This window comes from Oculina patagonica, chromosome 7 (genome assembly GCF_052425735.1).
Source record: "Oculina patagonica isolate OP01 chromosome 7, crgOcupat, whole genome shotgun sequence".
NCBI lineage: Eukaryota > Metazoa > Cnidaria > Anthozoa > Scleractinia > Oculinidae > Oculina > Oculina patagonica.
Window position 1 is genome coordinate 9,449,276 of NC_135764.1, and position 24,953 is coordinate 9,474,228.

Here is a 24,953-nt window from a genome sequence, read left to right on the forward strand (position 1 = left end):
CACCAAATAGTGTGCTTAGGGGTTTGATTTAAAATTTTCTTAGCTTCTCTGTTTAGCCTCACTTTGAAAGAACTCTTTCCTGGAACCCCGTGATGGACTAGCATCCCATTCAAGGGGGGTGGGGGGGGGGGGGGTAGAAATACTCCTAGCCGCTTAATGCTACGGAAACCGGAATAAGCTCCGACAGTGTGGGTCGCATGGCTTGTAGCTTTCCCCTTTTTGAGAACATGAATATTCTCTTTGGAAGTGGTGCTATGCGTGTTGAATGAGATTTTATTTCTTCCTGTTCGAATTGCCTTATTGAATCTATTTACTATTTTTTAAAGTTCTACGCTTAATGTATAAGCTGCTTACATGTCAAAAATGTCCCACGCTCACGTTACATTTTATATCTCTCATTTATTTTACCAAGCAGCATAAACCATCTCCCATTTATTATACAAAACTGCGACTCCGATTTTACTAGATCTTACATGTATATTTTTACAAAGTTTTATTTGATTTTTTCGACAATAACAATCTACGGCCCAATGCCTTCATTCTACTGGTAACAATGTTGTCCTAATTTATTAGTGATGCAGCCTACAGGTTCAAATCAGGTTTTCGCAATCTGACGCCAGAGGAGGCAATTCTTCAGCGTTCATTTTTTGAATCTGCAGACCAAATTTTCTCAAAAGGCTAACAAAATCTCTATAAATCCTGGCAGAGCAATATTCTCCCGGATTTTCATAGCATTTGATGAGATCCCTAATGCTGGTACACAGCGTTATTCCATTTTCCATTTCTTGTGTCATTTGAGTTGAACATTTGCGATGTATCTTTGCTGCACAGGGGGCAAAGTCGTCCTTATCTGAAAGTCAATATTTAGATGGTAATACAAGAAGAAGCCTTAAGATCGTAGTATGACTATGAGACTGAGCACGAGTACAACTTTTGAAACCTACTCAGCTGCTTATGTTTTTGATTATAACCCCTCACAAAAATCTCCTACCGAAGGTCTCATATTCAACTGTAGAAATAGGGAGGAGTGATAGTTTTATAAACAAATTATACCGAATTGTAATTTGGAAGTCCTGATCGTACTCATTCTTGTATTCTTGCTGCTATCTATTGTTGGCAGTCGCTAATATATAGGTTTTGATTGAGATATCTGTGGCAAAAGTAGCAGAATAAAATGATGAAATTTTCATCAGTTTTCTAACTTAGACGCTATAGTATGGAGCTTCCTAAGATGAAGCAATCGTATAATCTTGAAGATGGAAGGCTCAACTTAAATTTCCAGTTATTTTCTGATTAGTTTGCCTAAGTAAGTGACTAATAAAGGGAAATTGGCCCTGAAATAGAAACCAATAAAACTTGACTTAAGAAAATAAGTTCAGGTGGCGATCTTGCGTGGAAACTAATACAAAACAAGGTCCTTTTAATGATGAACTGGAATTCGGGAGAATAAGCTATTGAGTTATTCGACTCCTAATTGAACTGGGGTTAAAAGGAAAATCGCAGTTATTATTAGTTGTACAAGTGTACAATTTCCAAACACAAGACAAAATGAATTTTTACTTTGACAAAAATAACCGATTTTTTTAAGATTTAAACTGCTGGATAAGGACAAACACAGTAATGCCTGAAATTGCGGAAAATTCTCTTGTAACACTACGTATGATTTACGTGTTCATTTGATGAAAAGAGCCACTGCTATTTTTGTGTACTTACCTACACTTAGTAAATGTCCAATGTGCAGAAGATATTTTTCGTCAGCTATACGATAGAAAATATTCACATTAATTATTAAAATATTTCCGTGCATGCTCTGAGTAAAACTTTTAAATAGTTTTAGCCATGGCTAGATGCTGAGCTTCCCAATTAGTTTTTAACGAGCTGAGCTTCCCAATTAGTTTTCAACGACCGTTAATATTGTATATGATATAGACAATTTTCTTTTATCTCTAACTTCAGTGAACTCGAACGGCTATAAGTTCACCTCCAGTTTCTACGACAATTAACTCTCAAGAAACCGATTTATTTTTTGCGTAGATACTTGTCTACAACTCTAAATCAAGGGCAAAGGCAACCCAAGCAACCTCGTCCCCATGTGGGGTGTTTTTTTTTCTTTTTCGCATAATTGAAAGCTTGTGTTTGTGGTTATGTTTATGCATGTATGCACAGTGAAAACCAGCCTTAACAGAGCAACGAAAAAACTTCAGCAACTGAAAAACTTCAGTAAAATATGGCAAATTAAGTGTAAAACAAGCTTAAAAACCAGCGTTTTGATAAAGTACTAACCACAAACGACTTCTTCAAAGGCTTCCAAGTCATGTTGGGGACACACGTCCAACTTCTTGTCCATAAACATTTGCTGAAGAATTATATATCGATGGGAATCGATGAATTCTCCTTTGCACTTGCTTGAGGAGATCAAACATTTAGCAACTTGCTAAAATAATAAAATATTAAAAAATTTAGTGGAACTGAAAAAAATAACTCACTCCATTTTAAAACAGAAAAAATCATATTAAGCAAAGAATCATGACTCATTTTACTCCGTAAGGTCAACTGCAAACAGTCCTAAAGACAAATTTTGAAAGCAAAATTTGCATGAGCAAAAGCCACTATTAATGAGAGTTGTCGCAAATCAACGGATTTTCTCTCTTTTTTACCACAATTTTGCAATGTCTTACGGCCCCTGCGTTGATGTGTGTTAAAAAGGTCGATACCTGCGTTTAGTTCAATTCTGTGATTGAAATTTTCTGCTTCCGTTACTTGCAAAAAACAATTTTTATTAAATAATATTTTTTTCTTGCACTTATTTTACTGACTATCATGGATTTTCAATCGCTTGTGTATGCGTGAGTTAGTTTTCACAGGGTAAGGGTTAAGTCTCTTACGTACCTCATAGGCATTACAGTAAATTTCCACGACAGGATCATTTGGATGAGATTTGACGAAGGTCACGAAATCCTCGTTGCACTTCCTAACGCGTGCATATTCGCATAACTCGTAACCATTTGAGGTTACAAGCATTACTGCAACAAGCAGCACAATTCTGAAAGACATCTTTTGTGATGGGTACTTTCGGTAGAATGGAAATTATGTTGTTCAAATGCGAAATGGTTATGTAAAGCTTTTTCCTTTCTCGCTCTTGTAAATAAATAACGCTTATGGAAGCTTGGTGAGCACGAGAAGTTAAAGTTTTCATCGTGCGATTCATCTCTCAGGTTACCGCTAAACAAAATACTTAACACCATTGCGAATACTATAAAATACCGATTATCTGCATTGATTAGGCGACATGACGCCTATATTGTTGTCGGCATGGATGCCGTCCAAGATATTGTACAGTGGAACCCCGATATAACGATATGCCAAGGGGGCAGTAAAATTATATCGTTATATCGAGGAATCGTTATATCGGGGTTCCGTCCCATACATCTTACTATTGCCGGGACATAACATATTCATCGTTATATCGGGAATATCGTTATATCGGGAATATCGTTATATCGAAGATCGTTCGGGGTTCCACTGTATTACTTATTTGTTTTTATTTCTATTGCCTGAGGTTAGAGTATTTTGAATGCTAAGAAAAGGTACACCTGGTGACGTTGCAAAAAGTTAAAAGTTTTTTTCTTATCTCTTTTATATCTAAAGCAGCAAACTTAAACAGCCGCTAATGGAAGACACCATATCTAGAGTTGTAAGGTTTAACTGATCTTGATTAAAAAAAAAAACCTTGAAAAGATCACCAGATCACGGATCCGATTTCGCACACGCAGGGATTACCATATTCGCGACCACTTTTCTTAGTCCTACACTACCGCTAAAAAGGAAAGAAATCAGTTGGAAAAACATTTCACGTTTCTTTTATGCACTGAGACTTCTCAGGTGCTATATATATAATCGATGAATCACTGAAAGTGTTCATTATTTTGATATGGAAAAAGCATGTTAGAATTCCGTTAATTTTTTTGGTAAAAGTCAGACTCGCTGTAAACTGAAGATACCTGGCAAAAATTTTACCGACTAAATTTCCCAGGGACGTTTGTAAAGGTCAAAGAGAAACGAAGCTCTGTTAAATGTTGTTGTCGGGTACATGTTTGACGAGGTTCAATGCTGATTGTGTGAATTTAGGTTCTCAAAATTACCAGTGGTTTCTCTTTCCGCTCTTTAAAGTTTACATTTAGGGCTTTGATATTCACACTACTACATTATCCTGTGACCATACCTGCTTTGGGCTTTTTTTTGGCAGCAGCCCAGGTCACATTCTTGTCCTTCAACTCAGCCGTAAGAATTAATTGCAAAGAAGGAAACTGAAATGAATGAAATGGTCCTCGCAGTTTTCAAGCAATTTACGCAATTGCATTTTTTAGCCTGTAAAGAATTTCATATCAAGGCTACAACGGGATTCGTACCCATGACCTCTGCAATAATGGTGCGATGCTCGACCAACTAAGCTATTGCTTCCACACTGTGATGATCATTTCATCCATTTCATCGTTAATCATTAATTATAGAGAAATATCGATTATCTTGCGCTTACATTTGCGATTGCTTTACGTGTGAACATTGCCAACGCAAGTCGAAGAGGCGCACAAGGCCCGGACATCTTCCCTCCACTGCTGGCGGTTGTTTGCTGCCTGACTTGCTCTTGTCCATGTTTTCCATCCTTGACTGTCCCTCTCCTTCTCCGCAGTGCGACGCCGGGTTATTTTTGGGTCTGCCTCTGTTTCTCTTCCCCTCCGGCTTCCCTCCAAGGGCCACATCACGTAAGTTGTTAACTTCAGACCAACAACTTAAAGACCTAAAGTATCTTGTTATTTGAGTTACTGTCTACGTAATCTGTGTGAATTTGATGACCATTGCATCAACAGTTTTCAAGTTACTTAAGGTGGGGAGGGGGCTTCTGGAACCCCCTCCGTAGCCAGAAGGTGAAACAAATGCCCGGCCTGCACAGGGTTAAAGACACTTTCCACAGCATCACCTATTCGGAGTGAAAAATAAAAGCATTCATTTTTACAGTTACTGGAAGACGAGTCAAGGGTAAAGACGACATTTGCCGTTATCTCTTTGCTCGGCTTCGTGCTCGCCACTATATGCGTATTTGCTTTCAACATAGAAGAGAACTTCGCGCTAATGAATGACTTCAAGGCGATCTAAATTGACTTCGCTTCAGAAGAAACGGAGTTGTAAGAGAATTTTGGGAATTTTGAAATTACAATGCGCATGGAAATACGTCGATAGAATCAAGAACGAAAGAATCAGGGTATTTTTTGTTATTTTTACTTGGTAAAACCTGCAACAAGGGAACATAGGGCGACCCAACACGACATTATCTGATCCAACGTCTTTTCAACAGATAAAATATACCTTAGCGAATTCGCAGAAACCTGGCCGCAAGGTTTTCGCTTGAACTCGGGCTAACCAGCAACCTTAACTTGAGGGGGCTTGGCGTCAACCATGGTTTGGGGACCTTGCCCAGGCTGTGGGCGATCTGCTGGTGTCCAGCTGGCTCGTAGCCTTCAAAAGCTGGGGGGAGGGGAGGGTGTCACTTTTGGCAGCTGGGCCTAGCTAGGGTCTGGCCCCCTTGAGCAAGTTTGTGTGAACTTCGAATGCCCTATGTAGTCTGTGAATATTTTGAATGACCCGGCCGTGGGTTCCCTGTATACGAGGCACCCTGTCGGTCTGGCAACTATCAGCTGGGCTCCTGAGGTGACAACCTTCTAGCCTGGGGGAAGGCAAGGGACTTATAGTAGCCCGGGCTGTTTTGGGTACTGGGCGCCAGGTTCTTGGAAAATCGATCAGATACACATATAAATGTATTTACATTTCCCCAATCTCCTGAAGAATATTTTTCTATTTCATTTAATATATGTTTTGATTCCCCGCCTGCAGTGGATGAGGAGATGATATAAGGGCCAGAATAATATATAGATTTAGGCAAGCCTAAAAGCGGAGCTCCCTAGTTATTTCCCCTTAATAATTTTTTAGACTGTTTTTTATTCATGTTATTTTCTTTATATATGATATGTATCCCTTTTCACCATGAACAACAGCACCAAATAAGAGTTAAAAAATCGATCAATCAAAAACATCATTAGTAGTTTATGCATAACCTTGGTTCTAAAGATACACTCGCAACTCTCAAAGTTAAACAAGAACAACGAAAGGGTTGCTCTAGAACATATCCATACCCCCATCATAACTGGTATGTTACAGCTGTACATAGCATACAACTGGAAAGTTTTGCATGTAGCTTCCCCCCTCCCCCAAATGGGGGCCCTATACGATGGAATGGTGACAATGACGGTCTAATTATTGCCTAACACCAAACTGGAGTAAAAGGTAGTGACAAGCAAAATATTGACATTCTGTCATTTGCCAAATAGGGTCCCCAAAACGATAACACCTTTTTCCTTTATATGAGTCCCTTTGCCCTTTGCTTAATTACATGTAAACTTAGCAAAAATTCTGGAGAGGCATAAATGCTGTTTATTAGTTCTAAACTCAGGACTGGTATAGATTGCTTGGCAAAAATTTTACCATGCCATTTTACCATGTATTAAGAGATTGATGAAATGTGTATCTCATTATTATAATTACTGTTCTTTGCAGTGTGGGCATTGGGAATTAAATGTTTAGGAAGCAGGATGATTTTTTATGTACATGATTGTAACTCATCTGGCTTTATTTCATTAACTTTAAAATTACACCTGTCCTTATTTATAAATTGTATTCTACACACAGTACATTTGTACATGCAATGAAGAATATAATATAATAATCTGATTGTTCATTTATCTCTTTCTGTGTCTGCAACTCTGTGGAAATTCTGCTACTCGTGTTAACCCTGAAAAAAAAAAAGGCATAAGATTTGTTGATGATCATTGGCATCAAATGATTGTTTATAATTTTAAATTAGCTTAAATTGTTCAGAACACTCTGCAGATGCATAAAAAAGAGATATATTTTTCCAATTTTTGCCTGGGCCAGGGACTGTGTTGGGGGATATATTCAGAACCCAAAAAATCCTTTGACCTACTGAAGGCATGAATAGTGCTATCAATAAGACCTGGCACACGAATGAGCTTTGGTGGGTGTTTTTTAAGACTCTTATATTGCTTTCTGACAGGTGCTGTTGAAAGCACTGTGATTAATTCCACGAAAGCTTACATATTCTCCCCTTTCTTAGCGATGTAGCTAAGAAAACACTATGCTGGCTCATCAACAAGCCCAACTGGCTTTTCTGGCCTTAGCAGCTCTAAAAGTTTATCAACTTTTTGTTGTCACGTGAAATTTCAGCTGAGTTAAAATTCTATTTCTTTATTCGCCTAGTACCACAACAAGACAATTTATGTTAAGTTAGGGCTTAAGCTTAGATGTAGATATATATTAAGGTTAGCTGTTAACAAGCGGAATTTGAACAGGTCAATTTGCACTTCTCCCACAAAATAATTACAAGTATTCCAGTAATCGGGTCAGGTAGCAGATCTTGTTGGGTTTTTTGTCCTCTTACCCCCTCCCCCACCCCCTCTTTTTTTGAACAATGAAAACATTACATTTTGTATGTATATTTACATGTGCTGCTACATTTAAATTGTGTATATTAAATTCCTCAATAGGAACCACGATTTTAATTAAGGAAACATAAACTTATCAAGCAGTCAAAACACTATCATTTTTCAAACCCCTAAATTTTACACTTAAAAATCAAGTTTCATGCACTAAAATAAATGTAGATTCACATAAATTAAACTCCGTCACAGAGCATTTAGAGAAGTAAAGGTATAAACTGACACTAATGTAATGCTTACATGTACCTTCATCATCACAGACATTAACTGCACCCCTTGAATTCCTGTTTTCCCTCACTAAAAACAAAATGTACACATATCAAAAACCCATGAAAGGTATGCAAATCCTAATATAGCAAGATTTAAAAAATGCAACAGATTTGCTTATATGAAAATAATGATGAACTCAAACTGCCTCTTACAACCTCCATAAATAGTGGTCACTCAATTAACCTCGTAAACCTTGATGTACATTTGAATGTACATGTACATGTATTTTAAATTTGCTTTAAATGATATTTTCCTCATTGCAGACAGGCACATTTTAAACTTTTTTTATTTCAGGATTGACAACTAGCCTGCTACTCTTGTAGTAATTCAGGCAAAAATATCTGATTAGTCACTGCTTTAGGCTGGAAAACTTTGAAAGTATTAGAACAATTGTACTAGTCACAACCGTCAAGAAAGTAATGCTAATAGCCACAATTCCCCTCTGGTTGTCCGGGGCAAGTAGATTTCCCTGTCAAGCAATTAAATATATTATAACTGATAAATTTGGTTGTTATAACATAAAAAAGTTAATGATCTTACACATAACAAATTAGAATCTGTGCTTTTTTCTTTATTGTAATTTATAAGAATCCAGGCGTAGTCAATCGATAGAAATCAATATCTCAAATCTGTCAATACAATCGATATCTATTGATATCAATCACAAATTGATAATCAGTAATTGACAACAATAGAACTCACAGAAAAAATTATTATCATTGTTATTGATTGAGAAAATCGATAAAAATCGATAGCAATCGACAGTAATCAATAACAATCACTAATCCCAAGGAGCCCCTGGAGGTGTAAATGTATATATTCATTTTTAAGGTGATTCCCAAGTATTGCATTGCACATCCTTACTGCGCAGAATTTTACGCGTAATTAGCACGCGCACATAAACGAAATGGCGGCTTTTTTCTCTGCAACTTGGCTCATGCGAGAGAGAAATCATCATTTTCTCGTAAACGAGTTCGGTGACCTATCATTCTTTTCTCTTAGTTCAAAAGTAGTGATCAAATTCGGGCGTGCAACACGAAATGACGAAATGACAAAATGATACTGAAGATAAAAGCCTAAGGCCCGTTCCAAACGCCGCTCCACTCATGTGCCGTACCTAACTGGTGAATAAAGTACGGCAGAAGAGCGGCGTTTGAATCAGTTTGGTCCGGCACTTTTAATTAGGTTCGGCAAACAACGTTAAGTTCGGCAGGGTCTGCCGCACTATGCGACATTGGAGCGGCGGCTGATTCATACGGCGTTCTTCTCATGTGCCGAACCTAATGCATGAATTACTGTAATGTATTTTCGATATAACAGCGCTCATGATTGGTCTAAAGTGGAGTGGCGTGACTAGGTCTGACCAGTCATGCATGAAGCACGACGGCACAAAATTCCGGGAAAATTACTTCGCTCACCGGGCTCGCATTTTGTTTATCTTTTTTAATATGTTTCAGCTCAAGAGAAGCGGAACTTCGTGGGAAAATTGTTTTGGTGGTAATTCCTTTGTGCTGTTTCCCCACTTTGTGAGATCAAATTTGTAGATTAGCATTTACAAACTAATTCTCGAGAGGAAACCAGTTTAAATAATATAAATCTCGCGTAATGAATTTGCTTTTCCGGAAATATTATTATTATAGCAAAACTTGCGTAATAGTTTGCTGATTTCGACTGCAAAAACCTTTTATCATCCTCGACGCAGACGTTCAGTCAATATTATTATTGTTAACGGCTTGTTTCCGCGAATTAAGTTCGACACAAATACGCCGTTTGAATCAGCTGTCGTTCCAAAGTCGCTCCAAGGTCGAACCTTACTGAGTTAGGTTCGGCACATGAGCGGAGTGGCGTTTGGAACGGGCCTAAGTTATACGATATTACCATTCTACTGGAATTTTCAGAACGACTTTCAGCAGATTTCAATCAAAAAATTGATTTAGCGGCAGAAATTGGAAAAATCGATTTCCCTCATTTTTTTGCCCACAAATAGCCTTGAGCTAGCCTTGAAATTTGATGTAGTTTTTTTCGTCTCAAAGCGCTTTACATCCGTGAAAAACAAGAAAAAGGAATTTCGCCCACAAGATCGCCAAAAATGGCCGAATACAAAGCTAAAATTTGGCAAACTAAGTTTTAATTTAGTTCGCGTGCAAAGAAATACTTGAATTTTTGGATACGTTTTCTTAAAAGGCAAGGTATTCAGCTTCTAAAAATAGGTAATAACTTGACTTGAGCGTCATTCGAGAATTAATTACAAATTTTGTAAAACTACCATTATTTACTTATGGGAAAATCCCTAATTTATTGATAAAGTTCAGAATTTTTTTTCGCCATGTGCCATAACTCCAAATTTCTTCAAACTTCGGCTGTGGAACCCTTTTATGCTGTTATAAATTATGTATAAAATTCAGCTTGGGTTCTCTTTCGAGAGATTTTCGAGGCGCCGCTGAATTAACCAAATTTTAACGAAATTATCAGCAAATGTAAACAATGGTTGTTGGTTGTTCATTTCAGCGGGCTTGTTGAAACATCCAATATATCTTTTGAAATTCCTTTACAAACATGTCTCCGTTCTTAAGATATAAATTGGTTCTTGACATTAAAATATCATGGCCAAAAAAATTCATTCTTGGATAAAACACTGTCATCAATAGAAGAAATATTTATTTTACCCGTACGTCGGTAATTAATTTTGTGGTCGGCATTTCGTGATTTCTGTAGATTCCTTGTCGCCGTAATGTAAACAGTATGTGTAAAACTGCTTCGTGAACGAACACTGTTCAAAAGGATGGCAAGATTTTTTAATGTATTTGGCAGATAAGATGCTAATAAAATGCTTACCTTTAAAACACGATACGTAAAACACATCACTCTGGATACTTTGGCGTACTTTTTACATTTGGTCGTTGATAATGATCTTGATTGACGTTTACAAATTAGAAAACCTTGATACTAGCGCGGGAAACGCTTAGAATGCGAGTTTGAAGGAAACGTGTTTTTTATCATTATTTCTGTATGGAAGCGAAGTGTTCTTTTAGCGCTATTGTCGGAGATTCCTGCACCTACGAGCGAAGAGATAAGGCGAAGAAGACAGAAGTTATTCCGTTGTTATACTGTACTCGAGAAATAGCGGGACATAAGTCTACATGGGGGATCTCAGATGTCGAAACAGAGGTTGATTTGATTCTTGCCAGAGCAGCAGTTTTTACCTTTCCTGAAAACATTGGTCAGTTCACTATTTGTCCCTACCACCGATCTTCCTTGGGAACTGGATGGCGCCGTGGATCTCAGCGATGCCAGGTTCCTGAGAAATTATCGGGCCATAGCGAAGATAGAAGATGGCCTAAAGCAGAGAGAGGCCTTGGAAAACGGGGAGGAAAGATGATACATCAGAGGACAGGTGTATTTGTTGCCGTCGGATCAGGTTTGTACAGATTACAATGAACATACATTGCTATTAAACAAGTAGCAATTTCCTTTACAAACTAAAGATCATTTTCGTAAACAAAAGATTCATACTCCGAGGGATATGCCAGCCTGGTCACGTGACTTTGTTGTCAAAAGTAGTTCTTCTTATCACACGGGAAAAACAAACACCTGATGACAATGTCCCATTCAATGTTAATATTGATGTGAATTTTTATTTGTTTTAGGTGTTTGTCGTAACTGTCGTATTTTACTTTCAAAACTCGATTGTGAAGCAAAATCTACAACAGAAAGCAGAGAGGCACTTGCTGAAGAGCTTAGTGACAAAACAGAAGTGCTCGTCCCCATGGAGAATCTTACCATCGTGAGTCTCTAATACTGAGCCCGTTTTACCTATTTTGTACTGAGCGTGGTTAACAGTGTAAACCAATTCTAGACAAGATACTACTAGTGTAAAATCCGAAAGCCCCCAGCCCCCCCCCCCTCTCCCAGGAAAGCCCCTCCCTCCAAGAAATAAGTTCCCTAAAAACCTGACGCAAGAACCTTTCAGATAATAAGCGCTCTCGATTTAAAGCCGAGAAAGTACAATTTTTCGGATTGTAGGCTGCTGCTGTGGAGGTTGTTTTGTTAGTTATAACAAAAAATGCCCCCCCCCCCCCCACCCCACTAAACGACTAAACGAACTGTTTGGGGTTTTAAAGTGTTATATTTAAAAAGCTTTGCCTTCTGGTATTGTATACCCCAAAAAGAGAACGTACGGAATCACTTCCCAATAGGAACGCAAATGCATTGCAAAAATCCATTCAAAAATAACCTCGCCTCCCCTCCCCCCATCGTATGTAAGCCCTCCCCGGAAGTAAGCCCATTTGAAAAAGAAATACAACTGCTTACAGAATTTCAATAAAACCTCTGTCTATTGGTTGTTTACTCACAGGAAAATTAGATTTTGAGATAAAAAAAGGCGTGGCACCATACTGGGGATTCCACTTTACCCTGAGAATATTTTGCCGGGTTTTTTTTGCGATCTCTGTTGCCTAAAATTTCAGAAACACAACTGTTTTTCCCGTTTGACGTTCCCAGCTTCATTTTCTTTTTGTTTTCTTGCTCCAAATTATCTTGAACTGCCCATAGATTTGCAATCAATCTTTGCATGTGAGTTGTTTACCTTGAGGGAACGTAAATTTCAAACATCATTCTCGTTCTTCCGTACATATATAATCCAATCAGACGTCAACGGAAAGCTGTCCTCGGCTTCTGATTGGATAATAACTGCACGAACGAATGTTAACTCATTAAAAGTGGTCACACTTTTGGGCTATCTGCTCTAATGTATGTTTCATGATAAATTTACGCACCTTAAATCCTGGTTTTCACTAGCGACGCAAGCACAAGCGCAAGCATAACAGCTCTTATTTCATAGTGAAAACGGCTTCGACGCAAGCACAAGCACAAGCACGCGAAAAGGAAAAAAATGGTCTTTGTGCTTGTGCTTGCCGCAAGTACAAGCACAAGCATAAAATTCAATGCGCTTGAGCTTTTGCTTGCTTTGAAGCCGTTTTCACAGTGAAACAAGTGCTGTTATGCTTGCGCTTGTGTTTGCGTCGCTAGTATAATTATTATTGCCTTTCAGTCGGGACCAAGAAGTCAAGCTCCTGTTGCAGCAAGTACTCCTTTCCAATTGCATCGTGACGATATCGAGAAAGACGCCTCTGAAAGTATCCTTTCTATACAGTTAGATGCGTCGTATGATGATACATGGAATTTGACGGAAAACGTTTCCACATCGACGGTCGTAAACGCCCCTAATTCCTTAGCGCTTTTGAACACCTTTTTGGAAAGTAGAGATGTCAGCCCTATCAGGTATACACTGCGAACACCGTGGGATGAAGCTAGTGAGCGGACAAAACGACAGCATGTGCGTAAAGCTAGGGAAGCCGTTTCAGCTGTTTTGAGTGAAGTAGCACCGGAGGAGCCAAGTCAGTTATGGCATGCACTCTCCGAATCTCAAGAAACGAAACGGTTGTTTAAAGTAGATGCTGAGAGGCGTTCTGCAACTACAGATGATTCACTCTTGGAAGCCCTGGCAACTTGCTATAACAATGCGGATCAATGGGATACTCGCAGACAGATTCTCTCCATCATGGCCGACAAAGCTAGTTTTGCAAAGATTCAAGAGTGGATACCCGGATTAACCAGATATCGTTTCACGGTGGCTAGACAGCATATTCTCCTCCACGGACGAGGTGCGCCAGTTCCGCCGCCAAGTTCACGAACAAGAATGGTGGTTCCAGAAGAGAAGCTGGCACATTTTCTGGACTTTATTACTAGTCCTCATATCATACAAGATCTTCCGTTTGGGGAAAAGGTGGTCACACTATCGACGAAAGAGGTAATCAAAATACCAAACGTGGTACGAAATACGATACCTGAGCGCATTGTTCAGCAATACCAAGCCTATTCTAAAGAGAGTGGCTTTACTCCTATGAGTCGCAGTACTCTTCTACGTATTCTTGAAGTGTGCACTGCTTCCACCCGGAAGTCGTTACAGGGAATAGATTACATTAGTTCAGCTGGTGCGGAAGCCTTTGATATCCTTGGAGGTGTTGCTGACCGTTTGGGAGAGATGAATATGGGGATGTCGTGGGCAAAAGAACAGAAAGAACATCTAAAGAAATGCAAGCGTTACCTAAAGACTGATTACAAGGTAAGTGTACCCATTTTCCTTGATCTGTCTGTTTTCTACAAACTGAAGTAGAAGCTTACGTTACCTTTCAACTCCATATTTTTCCCTGGATGTTGAAAGATGTAGTTTATAATAGATCTTAGCTTAAAATCTGGGAATCAAACAATCGGTGTACTTTATGGCAACCGTGGAAACAAAACATGGAACGAGAAAGTGAAATATCAAATTAGTTGTTCTTGTCATGTACACGCTCTAACCTACTTTTGTTTCGAGTTAACAAATTGACATCAGTTTTTTCTGCGTTTGTCCTGTTATTGATGACAAATTGTGTCATAACATTGTCAAAGTGTTGCGGCTAGTGGATCTACAACAAACTTTAAAAATCATCAATAACAGGACAGACACATAAAAAACTGATGTCAATTTGTTTTTTACAATAACAAAAAGCCAAAACTGATTTTAAAACGAAGGAAATAAATGCACGAGGAAGATGCGATTGCCGTACGGCCGCAGAATTTAACTGAATTTCGTCGCTGTAATTCGGAGAATCATAGGCTCGTAAATTAAAAGTTTGGTACAAATACGGCCAGAAATACAAGAGAAAATTCGAATTGTTCAACTGACTTTCAATCCAGTGAAAAGTGGTCACAAAATAATCCGCAAAAACGCGGTTCAGCTTCTTAACTGACAGCACACATTCCCGCTCACCGCCAATTTTCAGCTCTAAATCCTCGATAAACATCCTCATCTTTTCGCTCTCAGGCTGCAATAGTTTCTTAAGCTTTTAAACCGATAAATTGTAGATGATTTCCTCATTGAAGACTACTTGTTTTGTGGAATAATTCTCGCCTCATGAAGAATACAGCGCTAAATCAGTGCTGAAAAGTTTGAAAAAACCTTCCCTGATTTCGTCAGCGACGCGTTTTATGCGTCTGTCCTCTTATTGACAATGAAAATTAGCCAATCAGAGCGCGAGAATTCGCTCAGTTATTGTAAAAAAATATTTCACATAGTTTACTTGTGACGTTAAGGTCGCGGGGGATACCAAATGTATGAATAAATTCATGAAGGGAAATTTTGCTTGACCTGCATCTTTAAAAAACGCTTATTTCTCAGCTGTTATGGGTGCGATTAAGCTCAAATTTTACAGAGACATAAAGAAATGACGAAAGATTGTGAATGTCATCTTTAATTTGAAAGATTGCATTTAACGGCGATGTTATAGCCTCATTAGTGCCAAATTGGGAAAAACATGCTTTTGTGGCAGAGTTTGCGGAACGAGTAGGAGACAGCAGACTGTGTTCTTGTCAAAAGCTAATCAGTCAATACCTCAAGAGTGTCATAACAGTTGAGTTTTGCCTCTGACCACACTGATTCTTCGCAAGTAATCGACGAGGAACTTTCTTCACTTCTAGAGAATCATTTTAAGAACTTGAAGATTGGTCATGTAAATATCAACAGTGTCGGCGGCTTTAAATTCTTCGAACTAAAGGCACTCATGCTCAAAGGTCTGTTCGATGTAATGGTTGTGAGTGAGACCAAAGTGGATAATGCGTATCCCGATTCACAATTTTACATTAAAGGCTTTAGATTGTATCGTAAAGATCGCAATCGTCACGGCGGTGGCTTATTTATCTATGTTAAGCGCGAACTCTTAGTTAACAGAGTCTCCGATTTGGAAGGTGCCAAGATCGAATCGATCGTTCTGACCATTCAGACATCGAGGTCTTCTAAGAAGTTGCTAATTATAGGTGCATACAGACCACCAAGTGTACCGAAGACTACGTGGGAGCCTGAACTAAATAACATTCTGCTGCGGGCTAGCCAGCGTTTCGAGGGTATCTTGCTGATTGGTGATCTAAACTGTGACCTTTCCGACTGCAATAAGGGTGCCAAAGAGGGCCAGGCTCTCATGGACCTTGCTGATGTCTATGGCTTGTCTAATCTGATCAAAGTGCCCACGCGAGTGACTGCTGATTCTAGCTCTCTGATAGACGTTGCCCTTACGAACAATACCCGTTCCTTTGTATCATCAGGAGCTTTTGATTTAGGGCTGAGCGATCACCACCTCATTTACACGGTAATGAGGACCTATTCCCCTCGATCGTCCCCCAGAACTGTCACCGCTCGACGTTTCAAGCATTATGACCCGGAATTATTCGCAGCTGACGTCAACATGGTCCCATTTCACATTGCTCATCTTTTTGATGACCCGGAAGACGTGAGTTGGGCGTGGGGAAAACTTTTGGAAGGTGTCTTAGATGCGCATGCGCCGATCAAGACGACCAAGATCAGGCGCGAACATGTTCCATTTATGACACCAGAGCTACTTGCTGCTATACGCAAAAGGAATAAACTGAGGCGGCGTTACTTCGCGACCCGCGATTCTGGTGATCTCGAGAATTATAAAGTCCAGCGCAACGCCACCTCCTCCTTACGACGTAAACTCATATCGAGTTATCTACGAACAAAAGCAAGCGATGCACAAGGAGATCCCAAACAATTCTGGCGTACAATCAAGCCCTTCATGCACAGTAGGCGCAACACCAGCAATGAAGCAATTCAACTTAAAGAAAACGGGTCTTTGGTTAGGGATAACAAAGAGGTTGCTGAGATCTTCAATCATTACTATTCCCTTGTTCAGAACGTGTCTGACGTCCCAACTACAACAGTGGAGGATTTTCGTGACCACCCCAGCATCAGAGCTATAATGGCTAACTGCCCTGTGACCGATCAGTTTCACTTCAGTCATGTTAACTCCGCTGAGCTGGAGACCATTCTTAAGTCTCTTAACGTAAACAAGGCCACCGGCCATGATTCTGTCCCTGCAAGAGCCCTGCGTGACTGTGCCTCTGCATTACTCTGATGTTGACCCAGCTAAGGTCGAATACGTCCTTAACAAAGAACTTGCCGTAGCCTGTAAGTGGTTCAGAGATAACAAGATGACTCTCAACCCTGAGAAGTGCAAGGCGCTTGTTCTCTCTAGCAACAATCGTGCTCACATATCTTTATATGCAGACGGAGAAATTATTCCTCGTGTGTATGAGGTTGAGCTGTTAGGAGTCGTTATAGACGACGCGTTAAACTTTAGCACGCACGTTTCTAAAATTATTAAGAAAGCAGGAAAACAACTTGACGTTATTTGTAGATTACGAAATGTTTTGTCTTCCTCTTCCAAGCTATGCCTGTATAATTCCTTTGTGATGTCCTATTTTACTTATTGCTCTTCGATATGGCATAATTGTCTAAAATCAGACAGCGATAAACTAGAGAAACTTCACGAAAGAGCCCTACGTTACATCTATAAGGGCAGGTCTTCTAGCTCCGCTTCTCTGTGCAGCCGCATAGGCTACACATTAAGTGAACGTCGCATTCAAGATACACTTATTATAATATTCAAATGCCTTAACAACTTAGCACCTGTGTATCTTAAGGACCTCTTCTGTGTCAGGGACAATATCAAGAACTTGAGAGGCATTAATAAGATTGTCTTACCTAAGGTCAATACGACCAAGTATGGACTGAAGTCTGTAAGATACTGGGCGGCGAACGCCTGGAATCAACTGCCAGACCGAGTAAGAACAATTGCTACACTACAGGCCTTTCGTAATGCTGTGCGCAGCTAGATAGTCCCTTTTTAATTTTAATTTAATTTAATACTTATTTATTATGAATTTTTCGTTCTGTATATATTTTTACATTTGTAATTTATTTTCTCGGCATATTAGCATATGTTTTGCTAGGGGCCTAGCCAGCCCCCGTCAGCTCCGAGGGTAAATAAATTTTATTGATTGATTGATTGATTGATAACAGAAGCGGATTTTTTAATTTAAAGTTTGCCAGCAAGTTATGGTGGTTTAAGTGCGCAAATTTGAATTTAATGTCTTCTACCTCTTTCTAAAAGCGCTCTTTTAAAATTCCGCCTTTGTTATGACACACTACAGTATTCATAGTTTACCTATCTGCAGTGGCAAGTAATGAAGTTCTGTATCCGCGCTGTATTCTCTGCCACAAAATTGTCGGAAAAGTCCAAACTTTGAGATTTCCGAAGATGTCCCGACCTAAATACGATCATTTTGCCAAGGAGAGATGTAATTATGGTAATTATATTCCACGCTTTTATGGTGAGAACAATGCGTTTTTAAAAAGGGCACGATTGTTTATGACAAATATTTTGTGATTACTCTGAGCTGCAGAAATATTCAAATTTAAATGAAAATAAGCTCAAAGACTTCCTACAATCTATATAAACGTATATCGCTAAGTGTTGTTTTAAATTGGTTAAAATATCAAAGAAACAGGGATGTTTTACAAATCACACGCACGCGCCCATTTTTTTGTCCAGTCATAAATATCTCGTAAAGTTGTCGATGTCAATCGTTGCACCTCGTGCATACGCTTTAAATAAATGCATAATGATGAGCCTAAGGTGTCCCCCGCGACCTTAAGCCTCGGCTAAACGATCAAACATTTTCGTCCAACATCGTGCTCGTGGCATACAACATGGAGTGGCTAAACGAGCAAACAATGTTTGATTAAACATCTACCAAAGAGAGCTTGTGCATATTACCGCTGAAATTATGGCGCGACGTCACAGAGTTTCGGTTTCTGATTGGTTGCTTTTTCCCGCTCTGACTTGCTTTGTTTGCAAAGGTGGCTAAACGGTCAAACATTTGCGCGTGAAGCAAAACGTTGGATGAAAATGTTTGATCTGGATCAAACAGGGGAAACCATTTAAATGCAATATTGAGAGAGGCGGCTAAACGGTCAAACATGCTCTTCCAACATGATGTTGGACGAAAATGTTTTATCGTTTAGCCGGGGCTTTAGTTTTGTATGCTTCAATTCGCAGGTTCATGTCTCGGCGAGCTCGGATGTCGCTGACCACTGCAGAGTTTACGCACTCAACGACCCTAAAGACCGTGATTACCAGTCCCAGTGTTCACATGAGCACAACACCAGCTGTGACAATTGCGATGATCTTACTAAAACTATGGACGAAATGGAGGCTGCAATAGAGAAGCTGGCTTCTAGTGATGTAAAAGAAGAGCTTTGTTTCGTGATGAGAAAAGCTCGGAAAGACATTGTGAACTGGAAAGCGCATCTGCTGCGGTCAGTAAATCAAGAAGAAGCAAGGCTAAGCCAACTGGATGCACTCGACAGCACGTCCATTGTTTCAGTCCAAGATTGGGCTATGAAATTTCTACCCCGCAAATTTAGAGAAAGCCAGACCGATTGGTACGCAAAACGTGGTATTTCGTGGCACATAACTGTAGCCATCAGGAGAGGCGACGACCAGAGCCTCCCGGATGATGACGTTCGTAAATGTATTCAGGAGTTGCAACCAGGATGGCTGTACAGTACTCTCCGTCATGTCAGATGTGCTAAGACAGGTCAAAGAAGCTCAGCCTCAAGTTAAGAAGACCTATTACTGGCAAGACAACTTAGGCTGCTACCACTGTGGCACAACCATAGTGGGAGCAAAACTAATCAGCCAACAACATGAAGTTTCTATCGAGAGGCTGGATTTTTGCGATTCGCAAGCAGGCAAAGGAGCGTGTGATAGGAAAGCAGCCGGCATTAAGTCCCATATGAAGATTTATCTCAATTCAGGGAACAACATTGAAAGCGCAGAGGAAATGAAGGATGCCATTCTCTCAGCGGGTGGATTACCATCGGTTAACGTTACCGTTTCAGGACCCCCTGAGCCCGAGACGTTCTCAGCTATCATGTTGGAAGGTGTCAGCGCTATTTCAAACATAGAGTACACCGACGAAGGGCTGATTGTATGGAGGGCCTATAAAATTGGTCCTGGGAAATTGATTCAGTGGGACAATCTCGACTTCCAGCCAAATACGGAAGTTCCAGGGCTATCAGCAGTTGACAGCGTCACTAACGGACAAAAAGCGAACTTTACAACAATTCAATCTAAGAAACCAAAGATCCCTTCGAAACAGGCTGACACGCCGGCCCCAAGCGATTCACCAAGCTCTGACGAATCCTCTTCTGATGAATCAAATGTAAGTCTCTTTTCCTGTCCTGAAGAAGGATGTATTAAACGTTATCAGCGTTTCTCCTCACTTCAGCGGCACCTTGATTGCGGCAAACATCACCGCGCTATTGAAAACGAGAGTCTTCTTGACAGAGCCATTACTGGTTATTCAGAGAGACTTGAAGTGCAATCTGGTATCGTCCCAAACATTCCAACAGAAGTACCTAAACCACGACCGACAGGAAGCGTGTCTCTTCCCATGGGCTGGGCATTGCGGTCGTCGCAAGTTAAAAGAACTAGATTCAATACTAGTCAGAGAGATTACTTGACAAAGAAATTCGATCTTGGAGAGACATCAGGGCGAAAAGAGGATCCAGACTCTGTTGCAAGAGCCATGATGACAGCCAGGGACAGTGAAGGGAATCGTCTCTTTACAAGCGCCGAGTTTCTGACTTCCAAGCAGATAGCAAGCTTTTTTAGTCGCCTGGCTGCTAAGCGACGCCGGCAAGATGTAGCAGATGTTAGTGATGAGGAAGTGGACAACGCAGAGAGGGAGAGTGCCCTTCAAGAGTTGACCAATACAGTCATGCAGGAAGTGTCGCTGGAGCATCCAATAGTTTATGACTGCTATAACCTATGTGAACTCGTCCGTTCCTCGAAGCTGTCTTCTTTTGTTATTCAAATGCTAAAAGAAATCTGCAATCACTTTGAAATCGACACCAGTCATATTAAGGTGAAACGAAAGAAGCAATACGTGGATCTCTTGGTTTCTTTTTCGAAGAATTGTTCCTGCCAGAAGTAACTGTGACCAACATTGTTCAAGGCCAGGAAGAATATATACTCGCTTTCTTTATATAAGAACCTTTAATTTTTTTAAGAACGTCGATGCTGGAGACAGAACGAATTTTATTTCAAATCAGGTACGAAATAATTTTTTTTTCAGGAGCCATCGATTATTGCCCCTGATCGTTTCAAATTCGATTATGGCTCTGATCTTTTTAAATTCTGACCTGAAACGACCAACAATTTGCATTACTAATTAGCGACGTAAACATGTACATTTCAGTAAGGGATGAATTTACTGCAGTACCAATTTTATAGGTGACGGAGCAGAGGACTGTATTCCCCCTCCCCCAACAAAAAATTGGGGCAAGCTCCCCCTACCCCCTCCCATCTTTTTACGAAACTTCTCTTCCCAAAACGCTACTAGGAAAGGTCCACAACCTGTAAGATCGTATTTGAAATGGTGGCATCGGAGACTTCAAAGCATACATGTTCTGCTCTCCGACGTCTAAAGAATTACCCCCCAAAAGCGCCATGAAGCAGGATCGTCTAAACTACCTAGTATTTACCAATCGTTTATAGACACACAGTTGTTGAAATAATTTGGGAAGATTGAATAGGGGTATGCGCCCACCTCAGTGACGGGGGGAGGGGGGTAGGAATGGGCTTGGCTTGTTTCAAACGGCGCTCTGTTGCATCTGACTTTGGTTTTAAAATTTTTAAAAAGGGCATATCTCCTAATTTTAATTTTTTCTGCCGGTTAACTCTTTCCATTGACCATCAAAAACGCGCTGTCTACTGAACAAAAAAACACGCAAAGATATAGTTTAGTTTAATTTCGCTTCGTTCTTAAATATGTGTCGAACAGTTCAGTTTGTAAATTGATCATTTCTTACATTGTTCTTTAATTTTCGCTATGTCACACAAAACTAAAAATTTTATACCATTTATTACTTGAGGTGTTTACGGAAGACCTTAGTTTTTACTTAACATTTGATTTGGAAAATCTTTCTTTCGGTATTGTGTTACTTTAAATGCATTAATTGCAGTGGGCCCACAATACAAATTAGTTTCTATTTTCGTCTTGCGACATGAAATCGACAACTCGTCAAGATATGTCTCACACTCGAGAAATTCATTCAGCTTGTTCCAGTTAAATATTGTTACTTTGGCGCTTTAATCGAGTTTATTCTACCTGTATTTAGGAAACAAGATATTGGCTTATGAGTAGTAAGAACTCGTAACACAACTGTCAGCTTAAATAAGCCTTTTTTGACAAGACCGCTTGGCGCCAAAACACGGCAACAGTCCGCTGTTTACCGTTTGCTGATGTTATTTCGTTAAAATTCGGTTATTTCAGATGCGCCTTAAAAATCTCTCGAAAGAGAACCCAAGCTGATTTTCATACATAAGTTACAATAGCATAAAAGGCTTCCACAGCCAAAGTTTGAAGAAATTTGGAGTTATGGCACATGGCGAAAAAACATTCTGAATTTTATCCCTAAATAAAGGATTTCCCCATCAGTAGATATCGGTATTTTTACAAAATTAGTAAATAATTCTCGAATGACGCTCAAGTCAAGTTATTACCTAATTTTAGAAGCTGAATACCTTGCCGTTCAAGAAAACGTATTCAAAAATTCAGGTTCTTCTTTGCACGCGAACTAAGTTAAAACTTAGGTTGCCAACTTTTAGCTTTGAATTCGGCCATTTTCGGCGATCTTGTGGGCGAAATTCCTTTTTCTAGTTTTTCACGGATTTAAAGCGCTTCGAGACGAAAACAACTACATCAAATTTCAAGGCTAGCTAAAGGCTATTTGTGGGCAAAATATGAGGGAAATCGATTTTCCAATTTCTGCCGGACGATATTTGAAATTTGCTGAAAGTCTTTCTTCATATGTTACCGAATTTATCCTTGTAGATAAGTCCCGAAAAATAAAAGTCACGTAGACTCGTCACGAACCTATGGGTAATTTGGATTCCAGTCTCTTCCTGTTAACAGGGCGCAGTTTGATATGCCTAGGACATTCTTGATCGAGATGTCGGCGTTTCGTTTAGACATCGGAAGAAAATGATTTGTTTATCTTGTACTTGCCACCGAGTCTTGGCTATAAAGTAATGCTTTGCAAAACCGAACCTACTTCGCGATAAAGTTTATACACGATATCAGTGGCAAACGTTCTTTGTACAGAAATGGAGTAACGTTCGATGTCTAATAATATTAGTCCTTCGCGATCGATACAATGTAAGCTCTGTAGTACAGTGCAGATACTGATAGGCAACTTGGCAAGTACTAAATGAAAAAAAATATCCTGGTTTGCTGCGACCTTTTAGCAATACGTTCAATTTGGCGTTGTGATAAGTGACAAGTATTCATTATATTCCTGGGCCAGAACATTGAAATGTTCCCTTGAAATAATTCAGTCTAGACATGTAAACAGAACTGCCTTGAAGTTCAAAAGGAAACCAAACTATATTATTTACGTGTATTTATCTTATCATTTTGCCATTTCGCCATTTAGTGTTTTAAACATGCCCATCAAATTATTTCTATAAAATGAATACAGATCAATTTCTATGGCAAAATAATAATAAGATGGCGTTAGTATTAAGTAAAACAATACGAAGATTGATATCGATTGCTATGGATTGTTATCGATTATCGGTTTATCGATTGTCTACGCCTGGAAAAATATGAATAAAATTATCGATTTATTCCCAGAACAGCTGTTATCAGATTATAAATACAAAACTTTTACAAAACATTTTCACTCACTCAAATAAGGAAAACTAAGCAAAGTTCTCAGTAAAAAATAGCATAGGACATTGCAAAAACTATATTTCGCTAAGGCTGTCAGCTTAACAATGTCCCCTATTGAGTCTGACTCGAACACAATCATTCTTACAAATTTGCAGATACACATGTAAATTTTGATCTTGTAGTGTAACTGGAAATTTGCTCTTTCCAACGTTTTAAAGTGCTGTGTTCCTCCTACTTCGGTGATTTAACTACAGGATAAACAAATTTATCGCAGTAGAAGCTGTCTGCTTTGAATACAACTCGTGTTTATGACAAAACGAATTTCAATAAGGTTGTATGCCCTTGTTCTGACATATCGGTTACACGAACGAGTGCTATTAGATGGAATGCTTGTTAATCCAAATAACAGAAACTTTTCTAATCTGTTAAAAAAGGAACAACAATAATAAGCTTAGCTTACCTTGTTTTCGTAACGGGATTTTGTCTTTGACCGTCTTTGCTTTAAACTCAACAAGTAGCTTGTGAGATTTACGTCGATTGCGATCGGTTACAATCTGTTTTTCTTTGGCTGCTATCCCGGGATAAACGAGGAATACATCCAGAAATAATTTATCTGTAATAAACTGGGCAACTGTCGTGTGCTATTCAATCGCGGAGTCCTCTCGGTGAACTCATTCGTACGCTTGGTAAATCGGCATGTTGTGAGTCTGTTTCCTGACTTTTAACTCTGAACCATATTCAAAATTCTGCTGTTAACCTTGCCGTTTCACGAAAGTTTAGGTACATGTATCTGTATAAACCAGAATGGCCATAAGTTCCCATAAGTTCAATTTTATTTAGCCGAGCCGACAGCAACCAGCAGACCTCCCCAATCTCAATTCCCCCCTCATGTAATTCCACACGGAAAAGTACTTGCGCCCGCGATTCAATGGTGAAATGTCACTTGATCAGCGGTCAACTTTAAAAAAACATTCAACTTCGATATGTTCTACATCTGAGCCCGCGATATGGTCATGTGATACTGGTCAGCGGAAACCTTGTTTTGACAGCTGTCAATTGGCCATAACAAAGACGTCCAATCATGTCTATAATGATTTTTCCCGCCAAAAGACGCGGGTTGCCACCGGAGCCTAGCTCGTTCCCAGGCCTAATCCGTGCGTACGGACGGACGTACGTACGTACGCGACAACCAAAATTTCTCGGTTCGATAGGATACCATTTGCCCTGTCTGTTCCCTTGTACCCGCATGTTACCAATGGAGCTACGCTACGCGCCTTCGGCGCGTGGGAGCTCCGCTATAATGTCTGCGTGGTGTATACAAGTCCATAAAGCGTTCGCAAAGGTGGTCCAGGAAATTATAACATTCTAGAGAATCTTTTTCAGCTCAAAAATGTCCTCTTTCAACATTCAGTAAGGTCGAATACTAGAGAACATGACTTCATTTAGCCACAATTTATCGAACTTTATATACGGTGT

The 24,953-nt window shown here is 39.6% G+C and overlaps 2 protein-coding genes and 1 pseudogene across 2 annotated transcripts; 2 read left to right on the forward strand and 1 right to left on the reverse strand.

The window, feature by feature from the left end:
- LOC144660887 (uncharacterized) overlaps window positions 1-24,953 on the forward strand; it is a 57,047-nt pseudogene that overhangs the window by 10,416 nt on the left and 21,678 nt on the right.
- Window positions 132-3,077, reverse strand: LOC144660734 (uncharacterized). The gene is made up of 4 exons (XM_078521466.1): window positions 2,890-3,077; window positions 2,284-2,434; window positions 1,714-1,758; window positions 132-850 (listed from the first exon to the last, which is right to left on the reverse strand). Exons 1-4 carry the CDS (start codon window positions 3,052-3,054, stop codon window positions 591-593), a joined length of 621 nt encoding a protein of 206 aa, XP_078377592.1. The 5' UTR covers window positions 3,055-3,077; the 3' UTR covers window positions 132-590.
- Window positions 10,848-16,807, forward strand: LOC144660888 (uncharacterized). The gene is made up of 4 exons (XM_078521615.1): window positions 10,848-11,256; window positions 11,486-11,622; window positions 12,889-13,962; window positions 15,290-16,807. Exons 1-4 carry the CDS (start codon window positions 10,848-10,850, stop codon window positions 16,805-16,807), a joined length of 3,138 nt encoding a protein of 1,045 aa, XP_078377741.1.

Bases quoted from the DNA above. Each gene is read 5' to 3' on its own strand.
- LOC144660888 (XM_078521615.1), top strand. From the start codon at position 10,848: ATGGAAGCGAAGTGTTCTTTTAGCGCTATTGTCGGAGATTCCTGCACC. The intron at 11,623-12,888 runs GTGAGTCTCTAA...ATTGCCTTTCAG, and splicing joins CCATGGAGAATCTTACCATC to TCGGGACCAAGAAGTCAAGC. The intron at 13,963-15,289 runs GTAAGTGTACCC...GTGTCATAACAG, and splicing joins ACCTAAAGACTGATTACAAG to TTGAGTTTTGCCTCTGACCA.
- LOC144660734 (XM_078521466.1), bottom strand. From the start codon at position 3,054: ATGTCTTTCAGAATTGTGCTGCTTGTTGCAGTAATGCTTGTAACCTCA. The intron at 1,759-2,283 runs GTTAGTACTTTA...TCTATCGTATAG, and splicing joins CTTTGAAGAAGTCGTTTGTG to CTGACGAAAAATATCTTCTG. The intron at 851-1,713 runs GTAAGTACACAA...ATTGACTTTCAG, and splicing joins TGGACATTTACTAAGTGTAG to ATAAGGACGACTTTGCCCCC.